The following is an 18302-nucleotide window of genomic DNA, read 5'->3' on the forward strand; positions in this document are numbered from 1 at the left end:
ACTCCTATTTTACCCCTACATTCCCTTTCTCCCCAGCCAGTCCTTTTAAACTTTAAAAATTTTTAATTTGGGGGCACCTGGCTGCCTCAGTGAGTAGAGTACACGACTCTTAATCTTGGGATTATGAGTTCAAGCCCCATGCCAGGTACAGAGCTTATTTTAAAAAACAGGGGCGCCTGGGTGGCTCAGTCGGTTAAGCATCCGACTTCGGCTCAGGTCGTGATCTTGCGGTCCGTGAGTTCAAGCCCCGCATCAGGCTCTGTGCTGACTGCTCAGAGCCTGGAGCCTGTTTCGGATTCTGTGTCTCCCTCTCTCTCTGTCTCTGTCTCAAAAATAAATAAACATTAAAAAAGAAAAAAATCTTTAAAAATAAAGAAAGCAAGCAAGCAAGCAAGCTACTTTAGGGACTCCTGGGTGGCTCAGTGGGTTAAGCGTCCCAACTTCAGCTCAGGTCATAATCTCACGGTTTATGAGTTCCAGGCCCCACATTGGGCTCTGCTGGCAGCAAGAACCAGCATGGTTCAGATCCTCTGTCTCCCTCAAAAATACCATTTTGATTCTTCTTCCTATGTGCTGGTAATAAATTTAGTCATTTTTGGAGGAGATATCAAAGCTCTTGCATACCTAAAGATTTCTCATATCTTTAACACTTTATTTCAATAAAAATCTGTAGGTCACATGTATTCTAGTGTTTAACAAATAAGGACTAAGGCTACTCATTTTTCTACCTAGATGTTTTCTCCAGAATATCTTCGTATGATTCTGTTCATTAATTTTGCTAATGAAAGGCCTTCCCAACCTGCCCACTTAGTACTTAAAGATGGGAGTGCCGCAGGTTTTTGTTTTTTAAAGAATACCATTTACTGGTTGGTTTTTTTTCTTTTCCTCTCAGTTTTTCCCCAGAATTAGCAGAGAGCTTTTCCAGATCACGGACTTTTAGATGCAGTGTTAATTCTGTTAGTCTTCAGTGAAGTATCCTAACATATTTTGGGTTTTCTTTTCTTGTGTATGTTACCCACCTCACGTTACAGTCACGGCAGATACTTACCGAGCGCAGCGAGTAAAGAACTTGGGCTCTGGAGTTCTGCTTGGATTTGTATCCACCTCAGCTACTCCGTGCTTCAGTTTCCTCGTCTGTATAGTAGAGAGAATAATAGTACCTACCCTCTTGAGAGTCTTTGTGAGAATTAAAGGAGTTAGTCCAGGTTGAGCCACAAACGTTAGCTGTGACTGCTCTACAGATACTTTTTTTAAGTATTATTTGAATCTTAATAACATTTTTTTCAGGGCGCCTGGCTGGCTCACTTAAGTGTCCAGCTTCAGCTCAGGTCATGATCTCACAGTTCATGAGTTCAAGCCGTGCGTCAGGCTCTGTGCTGACAGCTCAGAGCCTGGAGCCTGCTTTGGATTTTGCGTCCTTCTCCTCTCAAAAACAAACATTTTTTAAAAAGAAAACTTTTTTTCCTTATGTTGCCTTTTCCTTCTAAGGTAAGGATGCATAATGAAGTATTTGCCAGGAGACTATGCACAGTGACCGTTTCTGCCCCTCCCCCCGCCGCGCCCACTCCCCACTGCCCACCTCAGCTTGAACAGGAGCTTTCCCTGCAGAGGGAGCTCTGCAGCTGAGGCTGGCATCCGTAGCCCAGCCTCTGCCTAGAGTGTAGTTTTTTTTTTCCCAGAGGAAATGAAATTCAAGACATTTCAAGAATTTCAAATTCAAGAATTCTTGAAATTCAAGAAATTCAAGTGCTTAAGGACAGGCACTGTGGCATACCGGAATAGGCAGTCTGTTCCCTTCCTTCGTAATCCAGAGTGCAATGCCCAGGATCTTCTCAGACCCCTGTCCTCCTAAATCCTGCCTGCTGATAGGAGAAGTTGTACCCATCCGAGACCTGAGCACATGGTTATCTTCCTGTTTCCAGCAACATTGACCACACTACCTGTGGCTTCTTCATTAATGGTAGGAGGCCCTGCCGGTGTGACAGAACAGCTGCCCTCACTTTGAAGAGGCTGCAAGGAGGGACACCGAGCTGGCTCAGTCGGTTAAGCATCTGACTTGATCTCATGGTTCCGTGAGATTGAGCCCCACGGTGGGCTCTGTGTTGACAGTGTGGAATCTGCGTGGGATTCTTAAATTACGATTGTCTCAAATGGAAGCTTCTACTTAAAAGTCACTAATACTGAACACTGGTGTTTCAACTAGTATAGCTTTATAACAAAAGTATTTTAAACTTTTCAAGATTACCAAAGATTTAGAGAAGAAAAAATTTATTTAGAATTTCAAAAGATTTGAGAGTTGACCTTGTTATTAAAAAAAAGTTAAGAAAATAAAACCCCAAACAGATGATCTTGTTACAGCCTGACCTCGGGTACTTCGTCATACTGGTGGCGCCGGGCCCTTCGAGCCACCTCAGGTTGTTGCTCTGGACACGCGGATGTTCTACAGCTTCTGGACCAGCATGGCAGAAGCCCCTCCTCCTCCGTTGCAGATACTGGCAAGACCATATTGCCCTGGCTTCAAGGTGTGAACCATATGAATGACAATCCGGGCTCCAGACATCCTGGGACGGAGAGATCATTTTGGTCTTTTAATAAATTATAGAATATATAACCAAAACCTGTTTCAATTCCAAATTAACTTGAAAAGTCTAGGGGCCCCTGGGTGGCTCAGTCAGTTAAGTGTCCCACTTCGGCTCAGGTCATGATCTCGGGGTTCACGGTCCGCGAGTTGGAGCCCCCGCATCGGGCTCTTGTGCTGACAGCTCAGAGCCTGGGGCCCGCTTCAGATTCTGCGTCTCCCTCTCTCTCTGCCCCTCCCCTGCGTGTCTGTCTCAGAAATAAACATTAAAAAGAAAAAAAGGCTTTCATTACAGACAGCAGAATTTGACCCCTTTTTTTAAACCGGAGAGAGAGGTTTCCAGAACAGTTAGGGCTTTTTTTAAAAGCCCAAGCGTAGACTTGACTTTTAAATAATCTTCTTCATAGTAAAACTAACCGTTCTTAGGCAACAGTGACATGGCTGTGTTCGGTGTCAAGTCCTATCACAAGTGGGGTTTGCTCTTTCAAGGACGCTGGGAAGGAAACGGTTAAGAGTAACAGGAATGAGCAGGAAGCAGTCTGGTTTAGACAGAGATACAAAGATCGTTAAGTGGCCACTAGCCCAGACGCAGGTGTTTCCAGAACCACCTACCCGATCGGATGTCCCAGAGAGACGGCACCTCCGTTGATGTTCACTTTTTCGGGGTCAAGCTCCAGCATTTTCATGTTGGCTAGCACCACCAGACTAAAGGCTTCATTTACTTCCCACATTGTAATATCCTCTTTTTTCAATCCTGCATCTTTAAGAACCTAAAAATTTTATTTTACAGTTAACATTTATTTTCACTGTTTTCTTGGAATTCCGCAATTTGGGTTTCTATTTCCCCCTCATGCAACAGATATTTAAATTTGGAGTTTCTTAGTTTCCAGGAGGAAGGGCCTTTTTATTTTCTGCTTTTAATTTCTCATCTTACTGCACTACAAGCAAAGGATCTTCTTTGCATTTCTTTGTTTTGCAGCGAAACAACTTAATTTTCTTGAATGTTCCATGGGTACCTGAAACAAACACGTATTCTCTATTTGGGGATTCTGACTTGACAGCTTTGAGATCTATTTGCCTTGATGCTTGGTTGCAGATCTTCATCTGCCAAATCAAAGAGCGTGGGTTTTTCTCTACATCTCCTGTAGTTTCTCCTTTATAAAAGTTGCCATGGGGTGCAGGGGCACAGACACTCTTAGCTGTTGTACCTTCACTGTAAATTATTTCAAGTCTTTTATTCTATCAGCTATTGTTCTGGTGGTTCCTCAGCTATGCAGGAAGGCTTTGGGGTGTTAATGGCTGGATGGTGATTCTCTCTCTAAAATCAGGCTATTTCCCCTTTTATTGTGAACTTGAAACTATTCCTCCCCCTTCCTCTCTTCCTCCAGAAGGCTCAGTATTTTAAGCTCTACTGCTCCAACAGCCTAAGGCAACAACAGGGCACCTGAGCGTGGCCACCTGTCGAGCTCTCAGTCGGGCCAGGGTCAGGAGCACACTTCTGCCTTCAGAATCCCTGTTGACCCCCCTTGCTCTCCAGGGCGGCACTCACTTTCAGAGGCCGTACCATGCCCTTCCGTTCCTTTCTCAGATCTGCCCCCTGCTGCCAGACCATCACTTCCCATCCTTTCTGATCCTCTCTACCCTTCTTCCTCACTGATTTCTGCTCTGTGACTGCTGGTCTCAAGTTCTCCCTCAGGGTGACGCCCTCTCCTTCTGAAAGGATTTATTTGCGCAGTCTTCCGCGATCCTTCAGCCCCTCAACGCGTTCAGCACCGTCTCTTCCTGTGACCTCCCCCCCACGCACACAAAGCAACTTCCCTGAGAGACCTTATCAGAGCCATAGCTTGGAGTATGTAGGTTTTCCGTTTTTAGGTTTACTCTAAGACCGGCTCCCGACAGTTCCCTTGCAGAATGGAGACCTCCTAGTAGTGAATATGTGCTTTGAATTCTAGAACCAGGCCCCTCAGTATCCCCTTTTCCCTTGCCACGCCAACCTCCTACTCTGGTCATCACACCAGGTGTGAGGTTCAGCATCATACTTAAAAATAATTCACAGTTTTTGTTCCACTGAAGATGTCTGTTGATTGCTCAAATTATTTTCAGGAGAAGTTGGAAGATTCAAAACCAAGCTCTGTCCTTCAGCAGACGAGTGACACTGAAAACCTAAACCCTGCAGCGTTGGTAGAAACAAACCAGAGGCCGGCATAACGGAGGACCGGCCCTCATCTGTTCTCACCTTAGGTACAGCATATGCGGGTGCAACTGGAAAATCAATAGGGTCCACAGCAGCATCAGCAAACGCTGGAGTTTAAAAAATTTAATAGGTCGTTAAAATCTTTTGTACAAGTGATCGCTAACAGTTGTTACATATAATACGCAAAGATGCAAGCTTCCCAATCCTAATAGATGTAAACGTATTTGTTCCTTTTCTAGGATTCTTTGCTTTATAAAACCACATTAGTGGGGCGCCTGGGTGGCTTGGTCAGTTAAGCGTCTGACTTCGGCTCAGGTCATGATCTCACGGTCCGTGAGTTCGAGCCCCGCGTCGGGCTCTGTGCTGACAGCTCAGAGCCTGGAGCCTGTTTCAGATTCTGTGTCTCCCTCTCTCTCTGCCCGTTCCCTGTTCATGCTCTCTCTCTGTCTCAAAAATAAATAAACGTTAAAAAAATTAAAAAAAAAAAAAAAAAACCACATTAGTCATCAAAGCCATGGATTTTCACAGGTAGGAGGTTGGAGGGAACTGGCCTCCAGGGACACTGGCATGATCTACACATAACCGTGGGTGCTGCAACAGGCAGAATCCCACATCCTGCCGTATCCAGTGAGGATGCCTCCAAGCATCCAAAGTACCCGACAGCCTCAACAACGGAATCACTGGTTACAAAATGTCAACAGTGCTGAGGTTAAGAAACCAAGACCTGGACTAAAACTGAAGTTGTAAGGCTTTTACTAAGTAACGAAATGGTATTGGTCTAACACATTGAGAAGGCAAAGCAGATTTTCCAACTAGAAATACGTGTAACGAGATTGAGGGTATAACGAGGTCACACAGGAAATCTAGCTTCTCGGGCATTTATTATGAGCTATTTCTTAGTCCCTAATTTCGTACACTTTTAATAACTACCTTTCCCCTTGGTGCCACGGTAAAACATGTACGTTGTACTCTCCCACTCCTCATATCGGACAGGACAAAAATTTTTAAAGCTTACTCTTCCCGTAAAGCAAGTTGTAACAAAGGTTAAAGGAGCTGCTCGCTCCCACTAGGAGTTACATCCCATCGCACGGTACACGTGTAGACACCGTGTATTACCAGCATGGAAACCCCACTTCGGGAAGTGTGCAGACGTGAAGGGATAAACGAGCTGAGAACACGACCTACCCGCTATCCTTGCCAGCGGCTTAACGCTGAGCCTCTTGGCGGCATCCGCAGTCATCAGAACCACGGCGGCCGCGCCGTCGTTCAGCGTGCTGGCATTGGCCGCCGTTACTGTGCCTGCAAGCACCAGTGAGCAGGAGGTGAGAACACAGTTTCACACGGAATTCACCAGGATCGATTTAATAAATTCCTGCAGGGTAATGCCTGGGTGGTTTGCCGCGTGAAAAATGACCACAATGCATGGCGGGAATTCCAGCTTCCGGGAAGCACACGCAGAGCTAACTCTAACACTCGTGTTAGAGTGCCTTGGGTTAGTTCCGGACCTGTCTGGTCCAAGCTAGCTCAGAAACACGTGTGTGATGGCACTAGGTACGTGCTGGCTTGCACTTCAGACATACGGACCAGCCCGCTATTTTTTCTCCCCAGAGAAAGAGAGAAGCAAAAACTCAGTATCAAAACCAGGTACTTGTTCTCTATAATCACTTCAAGTTAGACGTCAAGAACTCTAAAGATCATTCAACTTTTTAAGTTTATTTGAGAGAGAGTCCGTTTGTGAGCAGGGGAGGGGCAGAGAGAGCATCCCAAGCAGACTCCGCACCATCAGTGCAGAGCCCGAAGTGGGGCTCACGCTCAGGAACCGTTAGATCATGACCTGAGCAGCAATCAGGAGTCAGACATTCAACCGACAGAGCCACCCAGGCGCCCCTCGACTGAACGTTTTAAACATCAGAATGTTACAGTATGTAAACTATGTCAACTAAGCAGGTTCTTTTTTTTAATTGCAACAAAGACCCTACAGTAGACCGCAGCTAAAAATTAAAAAAGACTGATCCAGGGACGCCTGAGTGGCTCAGTCAGTTAAGCGTTCGAGTGGATTTCGGCTCAGGTGGTGATCTCACGGTGCGTGAGTTCAAGCCCTGATTCAGGCTCTGCACTGACAGCACAGAGCCTGCTTGGGATTCTGTTCCCCCCTTTCTCTCTGCCCTTCCCCCTGCTCATGCATGCATTCTCTCAAAATAAATAAAACGCTTTTTGAAAAATAAAGACGACTGATCCATTCCTATAGTTGGTATTGAGAAACTCAATCAGGAAAGGCAGAAAAGTAACTTTGGGTTACGACAACTGTATATACAGCCAATTTTAAAAGCAGAACTGACCTTCTCAAGGATTCCAAAAGCATAACTTAAACACTGGCATCCACTTACGGTAGCATTTGACAGTTACTGAGGGCCTACCTGGCACTGGCGATAAAACAGGGAACAACTCTGCTGCCGGCTTCCTAGTCAAGAATCTTACAGGGATTTAACATCTCAACGACTTTCATGTCACAATGCACTTTCAAGATGAACTGCGAATGAAAAACTGCATTCTATACCCATTCTACAATCTCCTCCCTAGGATTTCTATTTTGAAGGTATTAACCAGTAAGGGGTTTTAAAGATTTTTTTTTTAATAAACCTAATTTGTTCGTTTCACATGAGCCCGACATAACTGAAAATGTTAAGTAACAGCTATATGTTTTCTAGAATTACTTTTTAAAAAATCCTTAGGTGGTTCCCAGACTAGCTATGGTACATTAACTCCTCTTTTTGTCACGCTTCATTTCACAGTACTAACCATTTTCTTTCTGGAAAACGGTCTTCAGCTTTGGAACTTTGCTAAAGTCAACACGTCTATATTCTTCATCTTCTTTCACCACTACATCTGGTTTACCTGAAACACAAGTCTTTTAAGTAATCACCGGCCAAGACCACAGTGTGTCAGTGCGATGCGGGGGCAAGGACCCGGGCAGCCTGGGCCGCCTCTGTGCCCGTGCACCTCGCACCGCCCCGGGGACCCCACGCTACCTTCCATCACCTGGGCCCTGAGAGTGACTGAAAGAGGGGCTTATTAAATAGTTGGACGATTCGGATCTTGGATGTGGCCACACCTCGTTCTCTTCCCTCCCTATTCTGCCACCACAGATACGACCCACTCTCCTGACCCTGGGGTCGGGAGAGGCTCGGCGATTCCGTCATTCCGAGCCTAGTCATCATTTCTGAATGGAAATGTAACCTAAACCAAAGGAACAAGACTTCACTGTGGATTTAGTCTGCTGGAATCGGGGGGTGGGGTGGGCGGGGGGGGGCACCTGCCCTGTGATCTCTGTGACCACAAGCCCTACAGAGGGGGCTCTGGGGATGCGGGTGGGACAAAGGGGTGTGGAGCCCAGAGCCGCCTAGCCCCGCCCTTCTAATAAATCCCCGGTTTCACTTAAAAGGCTAATATATGGTCTGTCACTTACACTGCAAAGGTTTTTAATCCGTTTCTCGAATTGAAAGTATTATTCTCAGTGGAATCTGGGGAGGTGGAACCTGATACTAAATTGGGTTTAATTCTATTCTCTCTCAACTGGCAACGTTTCACTTTAGTGACCATAACCATCTGTGTCCTCAGTTGAACAAGGATAAAAACATACTAATTTAAAACCAGACTTCCACAACATGTAAGTCCACTAAAAATCAAACCGATTTTGGAACGTCACGCGTCTACCTTTCGCCGAAATCGTGACAGGAACCACCTCCTCGGCAAACCTCCCGGCGTCCCAGGCCGCCTGACTCCTGCCGTAGGAGCCCACGGCGTACGCGTCCTGCTCCTCGCGCGTGATGTGCAGCTTCTTAGCCGTGTTCTCGGCACAGTTCCCCTGATTCAAGTTGGGATCTTTATCAAACTAATTCACTTGGCGTAACTTATAAAATACCAACTTTGTATAACCTAAAACCGTGGTTAGCCGGTAAACTCAGTTTCTAAAAATACACCTCTTTCGATACCGGTTAATTTTTCACTCATGTCTCCTCGTCAGGTACTTGAGTGAGCTCAGAAGTTGCTAGTTCAAAGGCAAATTCAACAGCTGTGGAATCCGTCATTAGAAGTCAGGACACACCCTATCCCCCCCCCCCCCCCCCCGGGTGGGGCGGTTTATTCAACAACAGAGTCAAACTGATGCAGTGGGCAAAGGACAGTATTTTCCCAAAACGAATGGTGAAAATGAGCATTTACAGAGCCCATCCTTCCTCCCCAAAACACACTTATTTTAAAAAGTCAAGCAGGGGGGCGCCTGGGTGGCTCAGTCGGTAAAGCGTCCGACTTCAGCTCAGGTCAGGTCACGATCTCAAGTTCCGTGAGTTCGAGCCCCGCGTCGGGCTCTGGGCTGATGGCTCAGAGCCTGGAGCCTGCTTCCGATTCTGTGTCTCCCTCTCTCTCTGCCCCTCCCCCGTTCATGCTCTCTCTCTGTCCCAAAAATAAATAAACATTAAAAAAAAAAAAAAAAAACTTTAAGAAAAAAATAAAAAATAAAAAAAATAAAAAGTCAAGCAGGGACAGTTGGGTGGCTCCATCGGTTGCGTACCCAACTCTCGATTTCGGCTCAGGTCACGATCCCAGGGTCATGGGCTCGAGCCCCGTGAAGGCTCTGCGCAGAGTACGGAGCCCGACTGGGATCCTCTCTCCCCCTCTGCCCCCTCCCCAGCTTACCCATGCACTCTCTCAAAATGAACTTAAAGTCAAGCAGTATTGTATACTAGCCGGTATTTCTCCTTCAAAAGCAATAATTACCATATGGATTTTATTGTAGACGTCAGTCAGCCCATCCTTCACAATCAAGTCTTCAAGCTTGACACCACCGTACGGTGTAGCGCCTCTGTTCATTACGTAGGGAGCGTTGGACATGCTCTCCATCCCACCTGCCACCATCACATCCTGCCCGGCAGCGAACACGCACAGTGTCAGTTCCAACAGGAGCTGAGCTGCAGACCCGGTATGCCCGCTTCACAGCTCCAGCACACAAGCGTTCTGGGGGCTTCATTCAACATCTGTTACACGGCGAACATACAAATACCCTCTTGCCCCCGATGAAAAAAGTGGTCTCAAGTGTGTAATGATGGGATGGGGCGCCCGGGTGGCTCAGTCGGTGAAGCATCCAACTTCGGCTCAGGTCATGACCTCGCGATCCGCAGCTCTGAGTCCCACACCAGGCTCCGAGCTGACGGTGCGGGCCTGCTTGGGATCCTGTCTTTCTCTCTCTCTCTCTGTCCCTCCTCTGCTCACGCTCCCTCTCTCAAAATAAACATTAAAAAAATTCTGTCTGTCTCTGCCCTTCCTGCACTCGTGTGCGCTCTCACACACTCTAAAATAAAATAAAAAATTAAAAAATTCAGCAAAGCCAGGAGAAAACCTGCACAATTTAACAAATGAACCTGGGTATGTGGGAACCATAAATGCGTCATCAATTCTGGGCTCAGTCGAGGATTTGATTCCCAGGGTCAGCACCTTATTCTCATCTCTGATGAAAACCCTCTTATTCTGGCAAATAAAAAAGTCACGATGTTATAAATCACCCAGAATCTCAGAAAAAGACCAAGTAAAAGGTCACCCAAAGACTAAAACATCTTGGCTGAAAACTGTTTTTTAACACAAGACCCAGAAGCTATCATCTGACGTCTCCTCCAAGCGCGATAAGCAAATCCAGACGGCGCGCGTCAAACACCACAGCGGCTGTACTCGGGACAAAGGATCGCACTTCTAAAGCACTCACGGGCGACATCTTTGGGGACTTCCGACACCACAAATTGGAAAAGGAGGTGCTTCTTACCTGATGTCCACACATGAGGCTCTGAGAGGCCAGCATGATGGCCTTCATCCCCGAGGCACAGACTTTGTTCACAGTCGTGCACGGAGTAGACAGAGGTAAGCCTAAAACCGACACAAGTCAGGTCACACTTGTGAAAAAAGAAGACACTCTTCGACAGCCGCAGAGTTAAAATGAACACAACAGAGCACGTTAACTTCTAACCCCCAACGGCATCGCTCTTGCCCATATAAATCCACGTTCTACGACGCATCTGACATCTCGTTTAAGCGGACATGGCCACCAACGTGCTGCGCCAAACACCTTAAGTGTAGAAGAAGAACAATTCCCGGTACCTGCGCCCAGGACCGCTTGCCTCGCAGGGGCCTGACCTTCGCCTCCTTGTAGAACGTTCCCCATGTATGCTTCCTTCACTTCTTCTTTCGGAATCCCTTTTGTGACACAAATAAAACAGGCATGTCCGTATTTTATTCAACTGAATAATCAGTGATTACTAATAAGGTACACGACATTATATAGCGGGAATGGTTTCTTTTTGTCAGCTGTGAGATTCAGACTCACTGTAGGATTTTCTTTTTAATGTTTAAGAGCCAGAGAGAGAGAATGAATGTGAGTGGGGTAGGGGCAGAGAGAGAGAGAGAGAGAGAGAGAGAGAGAGGAGAGACAGAATCCAAAGCAGGCTCTGAGCTATCAGCACACAGCCGGACACAGGGCTCCAGTTCATGTACCGTGAGATCATGACCTGAGCCAAGATCAAGCGTCGAACACTTAACGGGCTCAGCCAGCCAGGCGGCCCTGGAGCACAAAGATTCCTTCACAAGAAAATTAGAAATAGAGGCATTGAGGGACACCCGGGTGGCTCAGTTAAGCGACGGACGCTTGATCTCAGCTCAGGTCATGCATGATCTCACGGTTTGGGAGTTCAAGCCCCGCATCGGGTTCTGCACTGATAATGCAGAGCCTGCGTGGGATTCTTTCTGTCCTCTCTCTCTCCCTCCCCCGCTAGCGCACTCTCTCTCCCTCCCTCCCTCTCAAAATAAATAATAAACATTAAAAATGAAAGAAATGGAAGGCATTAAGTCATTTCTAAATGTTATGTACGCAGTTAGTGCAAAACTAATACTTGTTCCATTTAATCACTGCCCCCCTCAACACAAAAAAGCATGGGAGCTGGGGTGCCTGGCTGGCTCAGTGGGCAGAGCACATGACTCTGTTGCTTTCTTTTTTTGTCAGTTTTTATTCAAATTCCAGTCAGTTAACACACAGTGTAGAATTCATTTCACGTGTACAATTGAGCGATTCAACACTTAGGGACACACGACTCTTGATCTCGGGTCATGAGTTCAAGCCCCATGTTGAGCACAGAGTTTACTTATTTAAAAAAAAAAAAAAAAAAAAAAAAGCCAAAAGCAACTACTGACCTGCCTTTTCAATGGCCCCCTGAATTGCAAGGGAACCGAGCCTAGTGGCTGGCAGGGAGGAAAGGCTGCCTAGAAAGGATCCAATGGGCGTTCTCGCGGCACTTACTATGACCACTTCCTGGCAAGACACAAGATGGGAAGAACGATTTCAAAATTTCACCCAAACCATCTCTCATTAAATCAACATCACTCACAGATCCACAGTGGTCCCCCAGCCTTACTCACCGGGGATACCTTCTCAGATGCCCAGTGGATACGCCTGAAACCGGAGAGAAATGAACACTATACTGGTTTTCCTACGTGTGCACAGCCGTGACGGAGTTCAATTCATAAGTCAGGCACAGTAAGAGGCTGACAACAATGACTAGTCAAACAGAACCACTAGAAGAATACACGGGCATCAAAGTCACGTGCACATGGTCCCTCTCCCAGGATCTTACTGTCCTGGATGCCCCCTGAGGACCACCGTGGTGGGTGATGATAAAACGCCCATGGACGCAGGTGACGTGAGGTGAGCCGGCCAGGCACTGGGACGGAGCGTTAGGTTACTACTGGCTTTCTGGGGACATCACAAGGAGGATCGTCTCCTTCCAGGCCCAGGCTGACCACTGGGAACAGACACCATGGAAAGCGGGGTCGCAGATAAGGGGACCGCTTTATTATCTAAAAAAACAGACTTTTTATGAATGACTACTCCTTAAAACCATCTCAGTATCTGAATAGCAGTAAGACTAATCAATCCAATAATGGTGCTTTAGGATTTAAGATCTAACTGAAAACCTCAAACAAACCAAGTCTAAAGCAGGCACAGATGCTTCCCCATTGTCCACAAGAGGTCTGAAACCAGAAGGTTGAGTTTTGATTCTACTACGCCCTCACAATTTAGGAAACGATCAGTTTCCTTGTCACCTGCACCATCAAGGGCGCTAACCAAAAGGCTTCTTCACTGACGGCGGCTCTGGGTGGGGGGCGGTCCAGACCTGCGTGCTGGGTGGACGGGGCTGGGTCTTGTAAGGAGGACACGGCACAACCATAATTTCTTAAGTGATTAGTAAGAGAATATTAACATGAACCATAAGAAAAAATAGATAAAGCCCTCTTAGACACTGTCAAACTATTTTAACAGTTTTCTCCTCACACTTGCCTTGGGCATTCTCCTAAGGCCGGAGATAAATAAGGGAAGTGTTCCTTAGATTTCTGGCCATCAGGGACACTTGGGCGGCTCAGTCAGCTAAGCGTCCAACTCTTGACTTAGGCTCAAGTTATGATCTCACGGTTTGTGGGTTCAAGCCCCACATGGGGCTCTGCACTGACAGTGTGGAGCCTGCTTGGGATTCTCTCTCTCTCCCTCTCTGTCTCTGTCCCTTGCCCAATTGTGCACCCTCTCTCTGTCTCCCTCCCTCCCTCAAAATAAATAAACTTTTTTTTTTTTTAAGTTAAAAAAAAAAAAAGATTTATGGCCATTAGGAAGTCATTTGAGGGACTCGGAAAACAAAGAGAACCCCTCAGAAAGCACCAGCTGATCAGATGATGGTCCTTCCTGTCTAATACCCAGCCTGGTTCAGTTTCTTTCTGCTAGTATCTTCCATGTGGCCTCTACATGTCCCTCACGGTATAAAGAGGGTCCCTGAGAGTAAGGACGAACACGGCACAGTTGAGAGAGAAGGCTGTCCGGCAGGAGACAGTGGGGACGGAGCAGATTATTACTCGGGGCAAGGGCAGTAGACTGATGTCTCTTCACGGGCATTTGGGAGTTTAACCTAGAATTTCAAGAATTAGCTATTCCCAACCACAGCAGCCCCCAAGGTGGCCCCACAAATATGCAAATATAAAGATAGACATTTTTTTTATTGACCACATTTTCCTTTAAATTTAAAAAATTTTTAAGTATGAATTAAATTTATACTTACATTCAAAGTGGGTTTTGATACATAACTTCGCTCCATGTATTTTATTTCCTGTAATATAAACAATTATAAAGTTATCGTGTAAAAAATATTAACCTACATCATTTTGTACTTCTCGGCAGCGAGGTTATGGGGACTTCTTTCTGCTTCCGTGTGTTTTTATTTCCACATTCTACACCACGCATATCACTGTTACAATCTGAAAAAATACTACTTTGTTAATACACTTTTTAGCTATTCATTGAAATGTTGCTTTAACTTCAGATAAGTTTATAAACTTAAAATTTCTAGGCCTTTTTAAGTGTAAGTTTTATAAAATGTAGTTTTAAGTTAAATCTAAATTCTAAATTAAGTAATTTTAGAGCTCCACAAGAAAATATCCTCGTTGTTTAAAAAATATATAAATAAAACTTGTTATTTTCTTCATCCACTTCTAACGAATGTACTGATTTATCTGAGGCAAACATACTTCCTATAAACATGGCCTATAATCCCAAATTATTTTTCAAGAAAGAAAAGGGTAAATACCTTGCCGTACACCCCACTTCTTTCTGCACTGCTCTTAGGAACAAAACCCATCAAGACCAAGTTGAGGAAATACAAGTCACAGTTCAGAGACCTGACTTTCCTGGAAATCAACAACTTACAGGACAAAGAACAAAGAATAAATTTTTTTAGCCTCTGAAGTCAGAAAGCAAAGTAAATACTCAAAACTAACAACTTCTATTTAGAACCTATTCTTGTTGATAGTTATCAGTGGGCAATCACACCTCAGTGTAACAAACCCACAACACATAAAGGCTGGCCTGACTTCGCGCAAATAACCCACGGCAGCTCTCGATTTATAACTCGGCACGAAAAGAAAGTAGATTCGACGAGTGGTTATGAGCAGAGAGAAGCGCAGTAACCGCAAGAAACCGGTTTATCAAGTGTTTAGATAACAACAGATGCAAACAGCAACGTAAGATTCCGGCAGTGGAAGAACAGCATTTAAGATCATCTTCTTTCCCCAGGTTAATACGACGGAGTAAGTCACTCTTAGGTAGAAAGTTCACATAAACAACTTTGCTACAAGAAATAACCTAATTTAGGGGCGCCTGGGTGGCTCAGTCAGTTAGGCGTCCAACTTCAGCTCAGGTCATGCTCTCACAGCTCGTGGGTTCGAGCCCCGCATCGGGCTCTGTGCCGACAGCTTGGAGCCTGGAGCCTGCTTCGGATTCTCTGTCTCCCTCTCTCTCTGCGCCTCCCCCACTCATGCTCTGTTTCTGTCTCAAAAATAAACATAAGAAATATATTAAAACATATATATACATATAATTGTTACAATATTCAAAGCAGCTCATATTCTGAAGCCATGTCTTTACAGTCTTTGTGAGGAAGGGATGTCAAATACACCTGCTAATGACCTGATCCTTCACTCGCTCAGTAACCCCTGGAATCATTTACTTTCCCAAAGGCGACATCAGGAATCCGGTATCCATAAAATATAATCCCTCTATTACAGCAGCATCATATTCTTACAAAATGAGAAATGTCGAAATTACATGTACACATTCCACACTCCAAAGACAACATGTAAAAAAAACACAGGGAGCCTCATAAACCATCCCCAGGGATCAGTGAGAAGGCTTACTTGGCGTGACGCAATGCTCTCCAGACACAGAGTTCCAACAAAACGTTGCGGGCAGCAACTCTACATTCTAAGTTCTTCTTTCCAATAAATACGTCACAAGTACACACAACAGAGGTCACCGACATGTTGTCACTTCCAGACTAACCCATCTGCGCAGACCCTGAAATGACATTCCCCCGCCATCTCTACCTGTCCCTCTGGAAGCTGAGTCATTAGACGAGCCAGGTTTGTGACTTCACTCTCCTGAGCTTCCCATGTACGCACTGGCCCAGGGCAGCACACGAGGGCCTCGGCCGGCAAGACCCAAGTGCACCTGCCGAATGCCCATACTCCTCCCTCTCAGCTGTGCGAAAACAAGTGCGCCCTTAACACATCATATAATCAGGGCTGCTGCGGACAGAACTGACTTCTCGTGAAGAATTCCAGCTTATCCTCTGTGATCCAACTTTGAATTACAAGTTCCCGCTGGTATTCCCAAATTTTTGGAAACTAACACACTTTTAATGGAAACCCAACATACTCGATCTTGTGGGCTGTAACTAAAGCAGTGAAAAGAAATTTTTTAAGTTCCCATTTGCACTGAACATGCCAGTCACGGCCTCTCCAGCTACAGTCCTTTCTCAAATGGGGTGGAAGGGACAGCCCTAAGTACCTCTGACTGCACCCTCCTCCCGCTGGCCAGAGCTGACAGCACCACGGACGGGGTGGACTGTGACCCAAGCGGCACCCCGAGAGACCGGCTCAACTGGGTGATGACGGGCCCTTCAACGGAGGGGTCCCGGGCGCTGGAGCCGTCGGCACCAGGGCCAACGCGGCGTCACAGCAGAGGTGGCAGGGGAGAAGGGAGCCCTCGGCAGGCAGAGAAGTAAAGGAAGGCAACCTAACTGTTCCAACAGGAGGAAAGAGCTTGACGGGCCGCAAGAGGCAAAGGCAGTTGCTCGGAGACTGACCTTCCATCAGGGTCCAGGAACGCGGCCTATGATGCCTTGGATGCCGGGAGCTGCCCGCGGTGAATATTCCCAACCCCCAACCCCGACTCCATAGCGAGTCTGGAAGGGAGGCGGAGCCTCGGAATCACGCGGCCTTCCCTCGGGCCACTCCTCCTCTTCAGGGTTCCTGGTTCTAACCCAGGGCTCCCAGGCCTCTCCGCCGGCCCGATGCTGCCTGCAGCTGCGCTTTCACAGAGTCCACAAGTTCAGGCGCGCCTCCCCTCCTCGTCCCCCTCCCCCCAGCCCCCGCCCGGCCTGGACCCAGGCGCACCGTCAGGCTCCGCACGTTCAGGTGCACCTTCCCCTCCTCCCCACCCGCGCCCAGATCCAGGCGCACAGTCAGGCTCCGCGGCCTCCCACACAAACACCCGCAAACTTCCCAAACCGCCGACCCTGAGCGTTCACCTCACTGCTCGGCTTCCCGGTCCCCAAGTTCTCCAACAGGTGGCCTACGGTTACCACCCGCTTACCAACGCCCCTTCCACCCCCGGCCTGGCACCAGCTCAGCAGGGTCGGCGCGGCAGGCAAGCCGCTCGGTCTCTCGGGAAGCGGGTCCGGCCCCGGGCTCCCTGCCTGGGCCTCCTCCAGCCGGGTCCCCTCCACCGCAGGGCGCCGGGACCACCAACTGAGGCCTCCCTCTCCTCGGCGTCCACGGTCACACGGTCCTGGGCTGTGTCACCCCTCCCAGCCCGCCCAGGGCCAGGGCCTCCCTTCTCCCTCGGCCTCACGGTCGCCCAGATGACCTGCGAACTGTCTCCAGCCTGACCTCCCCACCGACCTGCAGACTCAGGATCCAAGCACCACCTCGTTGGCCTCAGTTCCGTGTCCAAACCACTGCCCTCAATTTGCACCCCAGGAAACTGGCTGCCTCCCGGCACGTCCCACCTCCAAACATCGCAGTACCCAAGTGCTCAAGCCCAGACCCTACACTCACCCTTCACCTTCCCCAAAACCCAGATACCCTACCCCAGATGCGGGCACTCCCGTGTCCAAAATACACCTAAATTCTTCCCCCTCTCCACCTCCACTACTGCCACCAGGTCCTGTCCCGCTCTCCCACCAATATGACAGCCTCCTGCCCAGTTCCATGCACCCAGCTTTAAAAATGTCAATCAGGGGGCGCCTGTGTCTCTCAGTCTCAGCCTGTTAAGCATCGGACTTTGGCTCAGGTCATGATCTCCTGGTCGGTGGGATCGAGCACTGCGTCGGGTTCTGTGCTGACAGCTCAGAGCCTGCTCGGGATTCTCTCTCTTTCTGCCCCTTCCCCACTGGCGCGTGCTCTCTCTGTCTCTCCCCCTCCCTCAAAACAAATACACAAACTTAAAAAAGTTATGCTAATTGCAAGCGACAGTTTTCAATGTAGGTATTTCATTTCTCTAATCCCACTGTTAAAAAATCTTACCTAACTACCTTGTTATACTAAATCTTTACAGTCTGAGTGCCCTGTTACGGGTTGAACTGTGCTCCACTGCCCAACCCTGCCAAAACAAAGAAGCCCTAACCCTTGTACCTTAGGCTGTAACTTTATTGATAGTGGTCCTTATGGAAACAAGCAAGACGAGTAGCCCTAATCCTGTAGGACTGATGTTCTTACAGAAAGAGAATTTCAACACAGAGACAGACATGCACAGAAGAAAAAAGACTGGGGGAGACTGCCCGGTGCAGACAGAGAACTGGGACCATGTATCAACAAACCAAGGAACTCCAAAGATCGCCAGCAAACCACCAGAAGGGATGAAGAGGCAAGGCAGGATTTCCCTACAGGATCGGT

At 47.4% G+C, this 18302-nt stretch overlaps 1 protein-coding gene across 4 annotated transcripts in view; it reads right to left on the bottom strand.

Annotated features, from left to right (window-relative positions):
- Positions 1 to 2241: 2241 nt before the first annotated feature.
- Positions 2242 to 18302, bottom strand: part of ACAT1 (acetyl-CoA acetyltransferase 1) — a 19433-nt gene continuing 3372 nt past the window's right edge. For 2 of the 4 annotated variants that reach the window (XM_049614082.1, XM_049614076.1), the window contains exons 2-12: positions 13913 to 13960; positions 12003 to 12120; positions 10917 to 11012; positions 10585 to 10685; positions 9549 to 9692; positions 8487 to 8637; positions 7572 to 7667; positions 5958 to 6071; positions 4815 to 4879; positions 3191 to 3348; positions 2242 to 2561 (exon numbers count right to left, since the gene is read on the bottom strand). In XM_049614082.1, coding sequence (XP_049470039.1) covers positions 2441 to 2561; positions 3191 to 3348; positions 4815 to 4879; positions 5958 to 6071; positions 7572 to 7667; positions 8487 to 8637; positions 9549 to 9692; positions 10585 to 10685; positions 10917 to 11012; positions 12003 to 12120; positions 13913 to 13960 — 1212 coding nt within the window. In that variant the 3' untranslated portion in view covers positions 2242 to 2440. Of the gene's footprint in view, positions 2562 to 3190; positions 3349 to 4814; positions 4880 to 5957; positions 6072 to 7571; positions 7668 to 8486; positions 8638 to 9548; positions 9693 to 10584; positions 10686 to 10916; positions 11013 to 12002; positions 12121 to 13912; positions 13961 to 14009; positions 14418 to 14437; positions 14538 to 18302 lie in introns of those variants that run through there. The other 2 variants (XM_049614087.1, XM_049614094.1) reach the window with 2 other exon arrangements.

The sequence above is a fragment of the Panthera uncia genome, chromosome D1, assembly GCF_023721935.1.
Source record: "Panthera uncia isolate 11264 chromosome D1, Puncia_PCG_1.0, whole genome shotgun sequence".
Lineage (NCBI taxonomy): Eukaryota > Metazoa > Chordata > Mammalia > Carnivora > Felidae > Panthera > Panthera uncia.